General features: G+C 49.3%; 1 protein-coding gene across 4 annotated transcripts in view; it reads left to right on the top strand.

The window, feature by feature from the left end:
• The window catches only part of SH3PXD2B (SH3 and PX domains 2B), a 72,951-nt gene that overhangs the window by 26,607 nt on the left and 32,069 nt on the right, over positions 1-14,275 (top strand). For all 4 annotated transcript variants that reach the window (XM_061372820.1, XM_061372818.1, XM_061372819.1 and 1 more), the window contains exon 3: positions 6,783-6,858. In XM_061372820.1, coding sequence (XP_061228804.1) covers positions 6,783-6,858 — 76 coding nt within the window. The remainder of the gene's footprint in view (positions 1-6,782; positions 6,859-14,275) is intronic.

Here is a 14,275-nt window from a genome sequence, read left to right as displayed (position 1 = left end):
GACCATTGCACTTGTACCAAACCTAGGGATGTAAAACTGCCGCATCTTCCGAGCCCCTGTGTGAAGGCAGAGCCCACCATCTCCCCAGTTACAGTCTGTGTGGTTTATGGACAAGCACCTGGGGTAACACAGGCCTAGTTGTGGCCAGGGGCTGCTTGGATCTGGGGGTGCAGTGGGGTGCGCCTGTCCCAGCCCCGTGTCTGGTGCTTTCTCCATGCCAGTGAGCACTTCACAGGCACCAGTGTCTGTCTCTGTCTAATGCTTCTTCTGATTTCATAGGAAATTTCTCTTGCAGTAGCAGCTGCTGCCAATTTGTGCAGTGCTTTTTTCTCTGACCTCAGTTAATTCTTTTTTGTCTATTGCTGAGTGATGCTTAAAGTTTTCCATCAGTTTTTCACAATCCAGGCTCTGTGATGCCATTTCCTAGTGCTGAGGGGATCAGGAGTGCCTCTGAGTGGTAATGTGTAAAATGCGCTTGAACTCATCCCTTGCCCAGAGCAGCTGGAACTATGGAAAAATGGTGGTAGTCTGGAAACAGCTCAGTTGTGCTGCTCTTCAGCTCCCATTACTGCCTTTGAACTCTCAACTGGCTTTGGCCATTGAATGGGCATTATGTGATGCCGCACCAGTGGAGTCCTTTCCCAGGCTTGACCTCCTTTGCTCGGCATCACCACACTGGGGATCTGAGCTTGCTCTCTGTTGGTCCTTCTGTCTTCTGGGCTGTTGTGTTTTCATCCCCTGTGTCTTCACAGACAGTCCATGTGGATGCAGGGAAGGTGCCTGGGTCACAGAGACTAAACACCAGCAGTCTGTGAGATGCTGCCAGATGTTCTTTTTCCCAGACTATCTGCTTGGCAGATGTTGCCCAAACCAGCTGGCTCCAGGGCACAAGGGTGCTTTGATCTGCAAAGTTTCTGGTTCTCAGCACACAGCCATGTCCCTCATCACATCCCTGTGGGGCCAGGGTGCTGCTGTGACAGCAGGCAACTGCTGGACCTACATCCCTTTCCTACTACATTTGGGAATCAGTGGGATGCTGTCCATCAGGTGTGAGGACTTTTCTTCCCATAAGAGCAGACCTGACTGATGCCCTACTGAGCGCACGGAGGTTGGGGTGAGCGGTGCATGTGAATGTCCCCATCTGGAGTTTGCCACCACAGGGAAAATGGGGCAGACAGTGTGCCTGGCTGCCTGCAGCACTCCCTCTCTCATGAGGGATGGGGCCAGTGGTGATTCAGGACTGTGGGATGAGGGCAGGCTTGGCTCAGACCCATCTTTCCCCATGGCAAGCGGCTGCCTTCTCCTAGCAGGGAGGCTGTGGCTCTCACAAAGAGTCTCCTGTGATTCTGCCGCTATGCACTCGGCTGGACTCTGAAGCCTTTTGTTGAACTCTTTTTTTTTTCCCTTTTGCCTTTGGGGTATGTCAAAAGCTGACTTCTCTGCTCTGGGTAACAGACATGTCTGGTGCAGGCATGGATTAGGTCAGCTCTCACTTGCTAGATGAAGGAGGAATGTGGTTTTACACTGAGCCATGGTCACGCAGGCAAAGCAAATCCTCTTGATAAGAGAAGGGGGAAGCTCCCTCACCCCATGCCTGTGATTACGGCCTGGGGCCTGGCTCCAACATCAGCTCCTGGTGTTGTGCAAGAGTGGAAGAGTTTGTTCTCCTCGCCTGGGTATTTCATCACCCCCCAGCCTGTGCTGGTATATCTTGCTGTTCAGTGGTGTGAACCACCATCCCCTCTGTAACTTGGCAAAGACTTGCTTTCCTTCTGCAACCCTGATATGTGCCACGTAAGCCCTAAAGCTCAGTAATGGAGAGCCTGGGCTTTAGAGCAGCTTGCTAAACGCAAATCCCACAGTCCCTCAGCTGCAGAGGACTTGCTGCAAGAGCAATCCTGGGCCCTTCTGGTTCATTGTTACCAGGGCAGTGCAGGACCTCTATGTTTAACATTTCACCTGGCATTTTTCTTTCCACCAGATCAGATTTAAAAGAAAAAGAGGTTTTTGTCCCCTCCCACTTTTATATTTTAGAGGTAAAAACTTTTTCCACTATATGGAGACCTCATAGCAGCTTTCTAGTATCTGAAGGGGGCCTGTAAGGATGCTGGGGAGGGACTCATCATTAGGGACTGTAGTGATAGGACAAGGAGTAACGGGTTAAAACTTAAACAGGGGAGGTTTAGATTGGCTATAAGGAAGAAGTTCTTTACTGTAAGGGTGATGAGGCACTGGAATGGGTTGCCCAGGGAGGTTGTGAATGCTCCATCCCTGGCAGTGTTCAAGGCCAGGTTGGACAGAGCCTTGGGTAATATGGTTCAGTGTGAGGTGTCCCTGCCCATGGCAGAGGGGTTGGAACTGGATGTCCTTAAGGTCCTTTCCAGCCCTAACTATTCTATGATGAAGAACAGAGGAGAAGCAGCAAAGCAATGACACACATTACCTCTGGCACTTGGCTTGAGGGCTTGTTGGAGTGTTTTGCATACTTCTTAGAGTTTGAATCCGTCTGGGAGGCCATAGGGCCAGCTCACAGGCTGTTAGACCTGGGGCCATGATCCTTCAGCAGACGTATTGCTTTGGGGTTACACCATATGTATGGTGTATCCCTCTGGCATTACACCATCAGCTCTTATTTGAGCAAAGCCCTTCCTGAATGTCTGCTTCCTGGGAATACTGCTGAGCGTATGCATTCCTCACTCCCTAGGATCCTCTGCAGCCCGCAGCACTCTTAATTGATTCAATTAGGGTATTATCTTACGAGTTTCCTGTTAATGAAGAAGCTGTCTGCTAGCTGTTGATATAAAGCTGTGCTTGAAAAGCTTCCTCTCCCTGGGTGGCCCTGTTATCGCCTGTCCTATTAATGGGCAGCTCAGCCATGGAGACCACATGCTCCCAGGATGCGCACAGGCCTTCAGCAATGGCTCCCTCCAAAGAGACTCACTGCCCAGGCATTTCTGGGTTAATAAAAAAACCAGCTAATTGATAAGGTAAATTGGTGGTGGAGGTAAATGTGGACAAACGTGCCCTATCCTGATGTGCTGTTGTCAGAGCCTGGCTGTGGGCTGGCTATGCTGCTCCGGTTTCTGTGCCCTGGCCATTGCAGCCATATGAGCATCCTCCCTGCTGCAAAGGAATGGGTGAAAATTCTGATTACAGCAGCTTCCTGCAGAACTGAAGCACACCAAATACTTCAAACTGCATCTGCTCCAATATTTTATTTAATTTTTTTCAAGATTCTGTCACAAATACTTAGACATAATCTTGGAAGGGGTGAAACAATAGTGTTATTGTTCTTTTTGCCTTCATTTTTCTTCCCAACCTGGCTGAGTGCACTGCTGAGAGTGAGACTTGGCCTCTCTTTGCTCTCCTGTGCTTGGCAGGAAAGGCTGTGCTCCCAAAGGCTGTGTGTCTGCCTGCCCCATCTCCCCATCTCCCCGGGATCTTGGATGTCTGGGCAAGTCCTCCCTTCTGGGAATGTGATGTGAGCAGTCTTGTTTGGAGCTTGGATGGAAGCGCTTGCTGCTGATACGATTTGTGGGAGTCTTCCCATGCCAATCACCTCCCTTCCACAATTCCTTGCTGGCTGGGGAGCACATTTCCCTGTTGCGGCCAGGGAGAAAGGTGCTCTCCCAGGAATCCTGCCCTGACCTGCCTTGGTTTCTGCAGACCATCTTCTGATGCCTATCTGTGTGTCCCTCCCCTAGGGCTTGTGGGGTTGCTGCACTTTTATCCTTCTTCCAGCCCTCTTCCAGAGCTGTGTCTGCTCGGCTCCCCTGGGACAGCGCAGTGAAACAACCTGTGCTGTAGTCCCCATCCTGCAAAATCAGGAGCAAGATGGGCCAGAAAGGATACAGGGAACCTCAAGGCATAGAACCCTCCCAGCTGGCTTCCTCTGGCTTCCTGGTTGCACCTCTCAGGTCTGGAGCTGGCCTTTTCCCGTTGCTGTTCTGTGTTTTCTTTTGTGTGTGTAGTGCTACAGAAGAACCACCAGCCCATGACCCGTGGGCTGGATTCCGCAGATGTGTGCTCTTGTATCTTGCTAACACAAACTGCCTGCCATGGTTGCAGTGGCACCGGCGCTGTTTTTGTTGGAGTAAGGTTTTTAGCTGTTCTTCAACCACAGCCTTATTCCTTGTAAAACTGATGAACTAGTATTTGCTGCTGCCTCCTCTGGGGCTGCATGATGTGGCAGCCAGACCAGAAGGGTCCATGCGACCGACCTCTCTGCCTTGTTCCTTCTCTACCTTCCCTTTCTGTGTGTGCTGGAGGGGGCTGCAGGCACCTTGAAACCTATTTTTTCTGCCTCCACCAAGAGAAGAGATAGCAGCTTATGAATGCACAGGCATGATGGTACCAACCCATGGCGGGCAGCACAGGGGCTGGTCTGGCTGGGGTGATGCTCCAGCAGGGTGCCTGCAGTGAGATGGCCCCCATGCCACCTCCTGCTCACTGAGCAGCCACTACAAGAGGCACTTTGGTGAAGCCAAAGGAAATGGAGAAACGGGCTGAAGTTCTGGCTGGGTTTGGTGGGATCACATGGATGGGAGCAGATCTGGCCAGAGGCACAGCCCAGGCACGTGCATATGGGAGAAAACACAGCTTGCACCATTCGTGCCTTGTAGGCTCACAGTGCTCCCGGGAGTGAGAGATCCTCAGCTCGTGTTCAAAGTTGAGAGGAGGGGAAAGCTTCCAGTGACTCGAGTATTGTGTTGCTTAACAGCAATCAGATGTGCAGCGTTTGCAACTTGTTTTGCTCACCCTTTACCAGTCACAAGCTTTCCCAAGCTCTTCCCCACCTCTCTGCTGTAGCACAACAAAGGTGTTTTACAGGGTAACGGGGATGTGGTGTTTTCCCTTATTTTCATGGATTGAGAGAAGAGCAGGAGGGTGTTGCATGCCCAGAAAGGCTGGGGAAGTGGTGCTGCCCTGGGAGCCTGCAGTGCCTCATCCCTGCTCTGCTCACTTTGTGTCTGCTGGTAACGTCACCACAGTCACCAGTTACTGCTGAGTCTGGGAGTCATTTGCTTTGTTATGAACTCCCAGATTTGTTTTGAGAAGCAGCTGTAAACACGGTGCGTTTGTGCTCAGTGTCATCCTGGCTTTGAGTTATCTTGTTTTCATTTTGGAGAGAATATTTGAGAGCTTCTTTTGGTTTTCCTGTTGTCTTTGGGAGTGTTGGGGCAGTTTTTTATTCCGTCGCAGCGTGTAGGAAAAATTCCTCCTTCCTTCTGCCCCCTGCCCACCAAACCTCAAGAATTTTATCTTAGTGCTTTTGAGATCCAAGGGAAAAAAACCTCAACAGTTATTGGATGTACAAAGAGCTACATTGACAAAAAGTGCTTAGCTTTAGTGTTACAGCACTTTAAACAAGCTCATGCCTTGCAGGAGTCCACAGCCCTTAGCTAGGGGCAGAGACCTTTAAAAAGCATGTGGAAAAATAGGTGCCAAAGAACAAGAGCCATGAAAACCAGGGAGCCAAGTGAAACACATCCCCAGGGCGTGTTGGGACCCGCAGTTTGGCCCTGCATAAGCTCCATGTGATGAAGGGGCTCCCAGTGTTACGTGGTGGAGCAGCAGACAGGAGAAAGCATGACTTGTGCATCCAGGGCCTTGGTGTTGCCTGTCCTCCTGGGTGAGGGCTGCCTGCAGATGCCTCTCGTAGGATCAATGGCTTTGGCTCTCCAGTTGCATGACTTCCTCTCTGCATGAAATACGTTAAATATTCATTGGGTCAGAGGAGAACGGCTGTTTGGACTCTGCAGGTGCTCAGGGCACTCCCAGGGCAGGTTGTCTGCCATGCTTCCATAAGCACTTAATTATTTGTGCTGAATGCAATAGCTCAAATAGGAGAGGGCAAGACTCGTTTCAAATACCCTTAGGACTAGTGAGCTCTTCAAGTGATGGGAGGCTGAGCTCAGATCCATACCCCAGAGAAAATAAGGGGGAGTTTGCATCTCCCTCCCCTTCCTTCCAAAAGAGGGAGTATCTGAATGGTTGGATAGATGGCTGGTCATGCTTTCACCTCTTCTGCTCTGGGTAAAGTGCTAAGTCCAATCCAGATGGTGTTTTCCAGCAAGAACAAGTAAAGCAAATGCTGAAGACATTGATCCTACCAGGGCATTGGTAAAGCACCATAGCAACTGCAAGGAAGTTGTGTGTATGTGGTGAAGCACCAGTGCAGGCACCCAGTGAGAGCAGGAGGTGGTTATCACCTCTTTGCTGACTAAATGTACTAAGTGCAGTTGCATCAGTCAGGAAATCATTTATTTAATGCTGAAGATCCCATAAAACATTCATCCCTCAAAGCCTGCGTAGCACAGAGTGTTCCCCAAACCTGATGTCTAACTTCATGGCTTTTTGCAGGCAAACACGAATTGATGCTGAGTCCAAGTCAGTTGTAGTCCAGGAACTGTCAGTGCTGGGCTATGTTTGAGCTAATAAGCTTAAAATGTGCCTTTTCTGAGGAGCTTCTGAGATCTAGTGACCAAGCTCCATCAGGATGAAACTTAATAGTTTCAGAAGTGCAGGTTACATAAATCACCCATGCTGAGCAAAATTATAGTGATGAACAACATTGGTGGTGAGAAATAGTGGAGATGACGCTAAGGTCTTGTGCTTCTGGCACTGCTTTGGGTGTGTTTACCTCGGTGCTGTACTTTGGCTAATGGTGCTGTGTATGATGTCTCAGCACACTGTTGGTTAGGAGAACCAGCCTTAGAGTGGCCTTGTGTTGTCGAAGTTATTCACTGACTTTAATCACCTCTCTGCATTTCCTGTTCTAGATGCAAATGCTGGACAAGTTTCCAATGGAAGGAGGGCAGAAAGACCCCAAGCAAAGGATCATCCCCTTTCTGCCAGGTAGGAGAGTGGGCTCCAGGAAAAACTATGCTAGTTTTGTCATGGCAGGAGCTTTTTCCCAGTCTGTGTGTAAGCATACATGTGCTTTAGCTCTTACCTACTGAACCATCTGAGCAAGTTCTTGACCATGTCCATTAATGCATCTATATTTGCTAGCAATGTGCCCAGCAAGTGTTAAACCCCTCAGTCATACTCTCTCCCTCCAGAAGTCATTAGTGGAGGACTACAGCTAAGCAACCCTGCTAGCACAGCTACTCAGGAACAACCCGGCAGCAGCGTGCTTGTTTTCAGAAGGAGCCTGGCCAGCATAGCACAGGGCTGAGGATGGTGTGAGGCTCCCCAAGGAAGTGCTCGTATGCTGTTTTTCCTGTCCCATGCAACTCAAAGGGCCATCCAGAGAGAGGGAAATAACAATTGAATTCCACATGTTAAATCAAGCTGATTGACAGCCTTGGCTTCCTCCCGTAACATTCTGGGCTGGTTGCTCAAAGACAAGATTTCTGTGGCATGACGTGTGCCTTCCCAGCCCAGCCTACAGCTGAGTGTTTGTGTGCTTGAGGAACAGATGCTATGGTCTGTTGCAGACCTTCTGATGTGGGGGATTGCTTGTGGTTGCCCTTTGGTGCTGTTGCTACGGGGAAAAAAAGAACCCTAACATGCCTGGCAAACATAACCAGCCTGAGGGGGCCCTGGGAATCTTTCATGCACCCATAGCTAATGGCTTTGACCACAGAGTTGTCTTTACTCCCGCCCCCAAGTAGCTAATGGGCATATTTAGAAATGTCACGATACCATAATCACTTCCAGTGACTGTCAGGTCCATTTAGTGCAGCCCTTTGTGCTGTGCTCTGCCTCCCGACCTTTCTAGAAGCAGAAAGGCATTTAGGGGGCTTTACTTTTCTCTGACTGGTATGAAGAAAACCATTTATGTCCCTTTCTGAGCAAGAGAATATTGTTTGGGTTTCCCATAGAGGCATTTCTGATTCGGGCTTGTCCTTGCACTGTAACATTAGCAAAAGCAAAGCACACCTGACTTGAATACCGCAGAAAAGCCCTTGCTGTACAAGTACTCCCGCCAGCAAGAAGTGGGGAGGAAAAATGGAAGCCAAATTGGCAAAGGGCGTCACTTGGAAAAATTGGATGCATGGTTTGGCCCTGCTGCACTCGCATAAAACTCCCACCAAAATGCTGCTGTTTCTGGAAGCAGTGATCGGGCTTGGGAAGCCTGGTCGGAGCACTTCTTCTCACAGCACACTCATCAATATTTGTTCCTTCTTCTTGGTGTTGAAATGGTTTCCCTTTGCTAAGAGGCATGTCACCGGGATTTCCATCGGAGGGAAAAAAAGGAGTTGAAGTTGCTGGAAAATAAAGCCTGGTTCTTGTGTAAGAAGGCAGCTTTGGGGACTTAGGATGACCATCCTGTGGAGGAGCTTGTGCATTTGTGTGTCCTCTGGTATGCTTAGACTTGCTAGGTTTTATTATGTTCAGCTTCTGTGAGTACTGCATTTTGCTCCCAATGCCATTTTGAGCAACGTTCTGAGCATCTGAATTTCATTACCAGTGAGGATTTGGCTCCAGTGGCTTACTGAAAGTACGCTGCTTTCTGGGAAGCCCGTTGTAGAGTAACCTAAGACATTGTGGCCGCTGTGATTCTCAAAAACATCTCCTGTGACCCTGTGCCTTCTGCAGCTTTGGCTTTTTGAGAAACACCCTAAGTGTTCTAGACACAGGGTCAGCACCACAACCTGAGAAGGTGCCATTGGGTTTGTCTGTCAGGCTGGTTTCCTGGAACGGGAAGAGTTCTGTGATTACTCCGTAGTTACAACATCCAGCCCACAGGAACTCTGTTTGCTTTGTGTTGCTTTGTTTTGTTAATGTTTACTTTGAGGATTTGACTTCTTGGAAATTTCTAGAGACTTTGGGTCTTTTAAAGTTGGTCTCTGATGGTATCAGAAGAGGCTCTTGTATGTGTAAGTCCGTCAGCCTCCTCGGATTTTTGACATGGATGGTCCTCCGGAGCTGAGCACTTAAAGTTTGGGGCCAGGGGTTGTCCCTTCCCCAGCACTGGCACCACGCTCATCCCATAGCGCATCTTGATGGGATCAGGTTTTGCCTGGCAGGGCATTGCAGTGCTTCTGCACCATGGCTGAAGCGCCTCTGCCACCATATAGGGGAATTTGAAGTGGACTCTTGGCTGCTTCTGCTGGCTCTGAGCTGGGAGGCACAGCCTGCTTAGCTTCATGTGGTGCTGTGGATGGCCCCTCGGAACAGCTCTGATGGCACCCAGCCCATCCATGGCATCCACTGTGGTCCCTGGAGAGGAGTCAGAAACAGCTGGCAAGAGAGAAGAGAGACCTGCCACTGCCTGGCCCTGGGGATGTGTTGCTGGGCAGCTCCATCCTCGCCTGCACAGTCCACACTAAGGGTTACATACTTTTTGGCTGGGAGATGATGGTATGGAGACCCCAGGAAAGAATGAACTAAGAAAACAAATGAGCTCAGTTGGGCCTGCTGTGTAAGGGCTGTGCCAGATCTTTCAGGAAACAGCTTTTATAAGGAGAGTGGAGCCTTCCAAACATCGTACAGCCCGAGTGGCCTGGAGCAGATCCTGGCCAGTCTGCTTCACTGGAAACGTGAGCTCCAGCAAGGAGGGGTTGCCTGAGGCTGAGCTAACTTTGGCTGTAAAATTGCTTTTTAGGAAGCTTTAGCTACAGATAATAGCGAACTCCCAAGAAGGGAGCAGGAGAAATGGGGTTTGGTGAGATCATTTTAAGAAGCAGAATTATGCCTCCTTTCTACTCCCTTCCCAGCCTGCTAACCTGCTTAGCATGGGCATCAGTGCTACCCACAAACTTTGGGGCTTTTCTCCCAGACCAACTATGGGGATGTTCATAGCTCCCCACGAAGGCCCTGTAGAGGAGGTAGAGAACGACTCATCCATTTTCAGGCTTTAATACCTGACTTTCCTCAGTCCCGTTGTGTCTTCATCTGAGCTGGAGATGGGGCAAGGGTCCTAATTACTATTTTCTTCTCTAGCAAGATGAGCGCCTCTGCTGTAGCACTGTTGAATGGAGGGTCCCAGGCTCACTTGCAGTATGGCTGCCTTTTCTGCAGGGTTTCAGCTAAGCTGATGTGCAGACTGTATTACCCCAGGCAGAGTGCCGTGCTGGAGCAGTTGCTCTGTTTCTGACCCTTGAGCTGTCTTTAAGAAAACTACCTTACATTTTTCCCCATTACATAGAAACAATGGCCTTGGGAACATTGTGCTCAAATGAGACTGTGAGAGCCTAAGGGCTGTCTTCATAGGGTCACTATTTAGTTCAGCTTCATTTCACAGATGTCTGGGACCCCATCATTATGCTATACCCAGGACAGTCCCAGAGGCACTTTTCTTGTTCCCCTCCTTTTTGCCAGGATAAGCTCACAGCACAGGACGTTGCCAAACAGATGCTAAATGCAGGGCTCCTGGAAACACCATCTCCCATGCCTGCTTCCCCATCCTAGGAATAGCCCATGTAGCTGGCTGCTTCGCAGGCTGGGATTAATTAGATGTACATTTGGGGCTGCCTTATTTTGAAGTGAGTTTGGAACCCGTGCCAGGGAAAACCTGGATGTGATTTGAAAGGTGCAGAGAAGTGAATTCTTTCCGAGGCCGTGGGGCGTGGGGAGTCCATCAGGGTAAAGCAAGAGGCACAGATGGTTTTCCACTCTCGAAATATCTGGCTTGGCTCATGGCTGTGATCGGCAGCGTGATGTGTTTCAGGTTCTCTGCCCCTCCAGATTGCTGCAGATCCAGTAACAGCCTTTGGCTCAAGAGGAGCCTCAGCTATTTTGCTGGTTGAAATCCCTCTGCCTCCGTGGTTTTTTTCACCCCCTTGCTCCCCCTTATAACTTCAGCTCTGTCTGGAGCATTCCTGCAGGAGGGAGTGATTTGCAGAGCCCTGTTTCCCTATCTGTTTGTTTGGAGAGATTAACCCTGTTTGGAGAGATTAACCCCTCTTGTGTCCTGCCTGCTCTCTCACACTACTGGAGACCCCATTTCCCTATCAGCCCTTTCCCCAAGCTCTCTCCTGACACCTCTCAGTGGAGGCCACACTGCAGCTCTTTGCAGCCCCTCTTCCCCTGGAGCTGCTGCAGCACCCTGTGCTCTTGGTTAGTCAGACAAAGCAAAGCAGCCTTGATCAGCCACAAAGGGGGTTCTTCCAGTCCTGGGAGAGCAGAGGCTTCCTGGCACTAGGGCAGTTTTCATGGGCAGACAGAGTATCCTCAGTGGAGCTTCTCTAGCTGGTGCTGGCCCTGCCCCATGAGGGATGGAGCTCGTGCCCCCAGGGACATGAGTTCCATCCTCCTCCTCCTGCCCAGCTGGGTAGGAAATAACACCAATGTTATTTCTGCTCTTGAAGCTCTGAGGCCAGTGATGTGCAGAGTAAAAGCCAGCAGATTGTCCCCCTGTGTCCTGGACAGAGTGTGTAGGTGAAAGGAGTGTCACAGTGGGGTTTTGTAGGGGCAAGGAGTGTAGGAATTGTGACAAAGGAAGGTTTTAAGGAGAGACTTGAAGGAAACCATGCCATGGCATGGCAGTGTTTAAAGAAAAACTCTCCCTTAGGGTGAGGCACAGCATGGGACAGTTGGGACAACAGCTATTGTGGCACAGTGCTGGCTGGCCTGAGGTTCACAGGGACATGCTGGGTGTATGAGCTGCCTATTCATCATGTTGGATGAGCTCTGATATGTGGTGGCCCTCTGGCCACGGTGGATGGAAATAAGTAGCAGTGGTGGAGGGAGAGGAGTGTGCTCATGGATAAAGGAAAGAAAGGAGGAGTGGAGCTGCATTGCTGAGAGATAGAGCTTTGTAACCGGGGAGCTTCACATCCCAGGACGTTGTGAGCCCTATCCACTGACTGATGGAGGTTTGAAACAGCATCAAGGTGCTCCACTGTGGTTTTCCAGCTTTCCCTCCCAGCAGGGTGAAGAGCACTGACAGGTCCCTTCTATCAGGCTAGAGCTCAGGGTAAGGAAGGAGAGGAAGCAGAAGCACTGGGACAGCTTGAGTGCCAGAGCTGAGCAGATGATGCCAGGCAGGTCAAAAGGGAGGGAAAGGGTCAGACAGGGGAAGGGAAAAGCAGGCATGAGTGCTTTCCTTCTAGGCTGCTTGCTAGGTCTTCCTCCCTTTGCTGGGAAGAGGACAGGATGCTTGCTGCTGACTCAGAAATCCTTCAGGTGTGGTCAGACATTGGCACTGTGGTAGGCTGAGATCTTTTTGTTAGATTTGCCCCCCTCCCGAGTTCCTCCCCCTCTGAGAACCAGCTGGTGCCCCCAGTGCTGAAGCTCCTGTACTGGTATTTGCTTGGCAGTAAAAACAAATCAGGGTCAACAAGGAGATAAATAAGTAAACAAATGCTCAAGTTAGCAAGGGGAGCTGGAGATGTGGCTTCTGCTGCTTTGTTACTCTTCAATTTGTCTTGTCTTTGGGTAGGCAAGAACCTCAGCTGCTTGGAGACTCTGGAGAGCACAGCATGCTTTGGCTGTGCCGTCAGCTCAGTGTAGGGGCTGCGGGGCCTGGGGAAGAGCAGCAGAGTGAGGATTGGCGTCGCTTGCCCTTGGTGAATCCTCTGCTAAGGGTTGCTGCTCCTGCTCTGCTCCTTTCCTAGGTTGTTCATGGGGACTGGGGATGGTTGGGGTCTTCTGGACAGCACTGTGATACAGCTATCTTCATTTGCTTTGACTTTTAAGGAACTGCATATATTTCAGCTCTTTCCCTCTTGGTTTTATTCCCTCTATGTTTAAAGGATGGGTTGTGTTGATCAGATTTCTCCAGTCAAAATGCTGATGGAGAATAATAATACTGCAGGGTTATCATTAAAGTGCAGATGCATGTAAAACACCTAATGTCTGCTGGGAAAGTGGGTATAGCAAGCAAAGCACATACAATGCTTCAGTGCATCCACAGCTATATTAATAATATCATATTAATACATAATAATAAAAATATAAATATAATGCATAATAAATACATGCACTAACTGTTGTATATTCTACTGAAGAAAGAGGACTTCCTAAACTGTAACTTGTACACTGAGTGTCTTCAGAGCCGTTCTCCTCCTCAGAGGCACCACTTTTTCCCTGTAAGCTTTAAGAGGTTTTCAAGATCCAGAAAAAGCAGACAGCATGTCCTGGTGCCTGGGTGCTTCCTGTGAAGGGAGACGTGCCAGGGCAGCCATTCTGTAGTAGTGCCTTATCTTTCTCTTCCTTTTCCAAAATCAACTTACTTGACACATTCCCAGGTGATAAATGTTCAGTCTCTGTAGCTTTGGTTGTGTGTACAAAGGACACTGTATTTTACCCCACTTCCTTGTGCTAGCCTGGAGGGAGACTAAGTGCTGTGATTGCTCATGGGTAACATTAGGTATGTAGATAACAAAATCTAATCATTACTGAATGCTTGAGCTGTGGCTAGAGTGTGAAGCTGGTGAACTGGAGCCTGCAGCAGCTTTGGCCCTACCTGCTAATGGAAAACCCCACTAATCAGTCAGATGTCCAGAACTGCCTTCCTTCACGTGTCTTCCTCTTGGTATTCCTCGTGCTGATGTTGAAGCTGAGGGCAGGAGCCCTGCTATGAGGCTGTTAGAAGTAAAGTAAGTCTTGTCTGAGGATGTTCTTAAAGAAAAAGTAGAGCTGGTAGTTATTTTTCTCATAATGGAGCAAATCTTGCTGAGGCATCTGGGAGTCAAGGATCCAAACTGCACCAAAGGCTGTCCTTGCTCTTGCTTGATACTACAAAGGCAACTGAGACTGTGCCCCATTTGCTATCACTCTGCATCTGTCATGCTGCAGCTTTACTGAGTGAATAGTTCAGCCAACTGGGAAACCTTACCTTGGAAAATCAAATCCAAGAGACTTTTCCCTCTTCTGCTGGAGTAATCCTGAACTTTCTCCTCCCCTTTGGCATGAACTGTAGAATACTAGACCTTGATCTGGTCCACTCTTGACCAAATATATGCTGTGGGCAGAAGGGAGTCCTCCTGGACAATTAACAGGGCAGTAACCCAGCTTTGAGCTTAAGAGTTGTTACAAGCTCCTGGAGGCACCAAAACAGTGTAAAATAAAGAGCACTTGGAATGAGGTGTGGGTGATGAGCACCATTGGCTTCACTGTGTTCCCTGAAGCTGCAGCAATGAGGGGTGCAGATATGGGATGAATAATGATGTCATGCATTTCTTTTGCATTATATGGTCTTTGGCTATGTGAAAAGCGCTAGTGGACAGCACATATTTGCAGATATGGTCTAAGGAAAATGTGCTCATGAAAATACTGCATCTCATTGACCCAGCAAGTTGCTCATCTTTCCTTTCCAAGAGGGAAGTATTTTACTGCGCTCTCTTGCCTTGCCACTCAATGATTTATATAGTGCATTTGG

The sequence above is a fragment of the Neopsephotus bourkii genome, unplaced genomic scaffold, assembly GCF_033783945.1.
Source record: "Neopsephotus bourkii isolate Nb327-2 ecotype Australia unplaced genomic scaffold, CSIRO-AGI_Nbou_v1 NB_1622, whole genome shotgun sequence".
In the NCBI taxonomy this organism is placed as follows: Eukaryota; Metazoa; Chordata; class Aves; order Psittaciformes; family Psittacidae; genus Neopsephotus; species Neopsephotus bourkii.
Note: the sequence above shows the minus strand (reverse complement) of the source record. Positions and strands in the feature narration are given on the sequence as shown.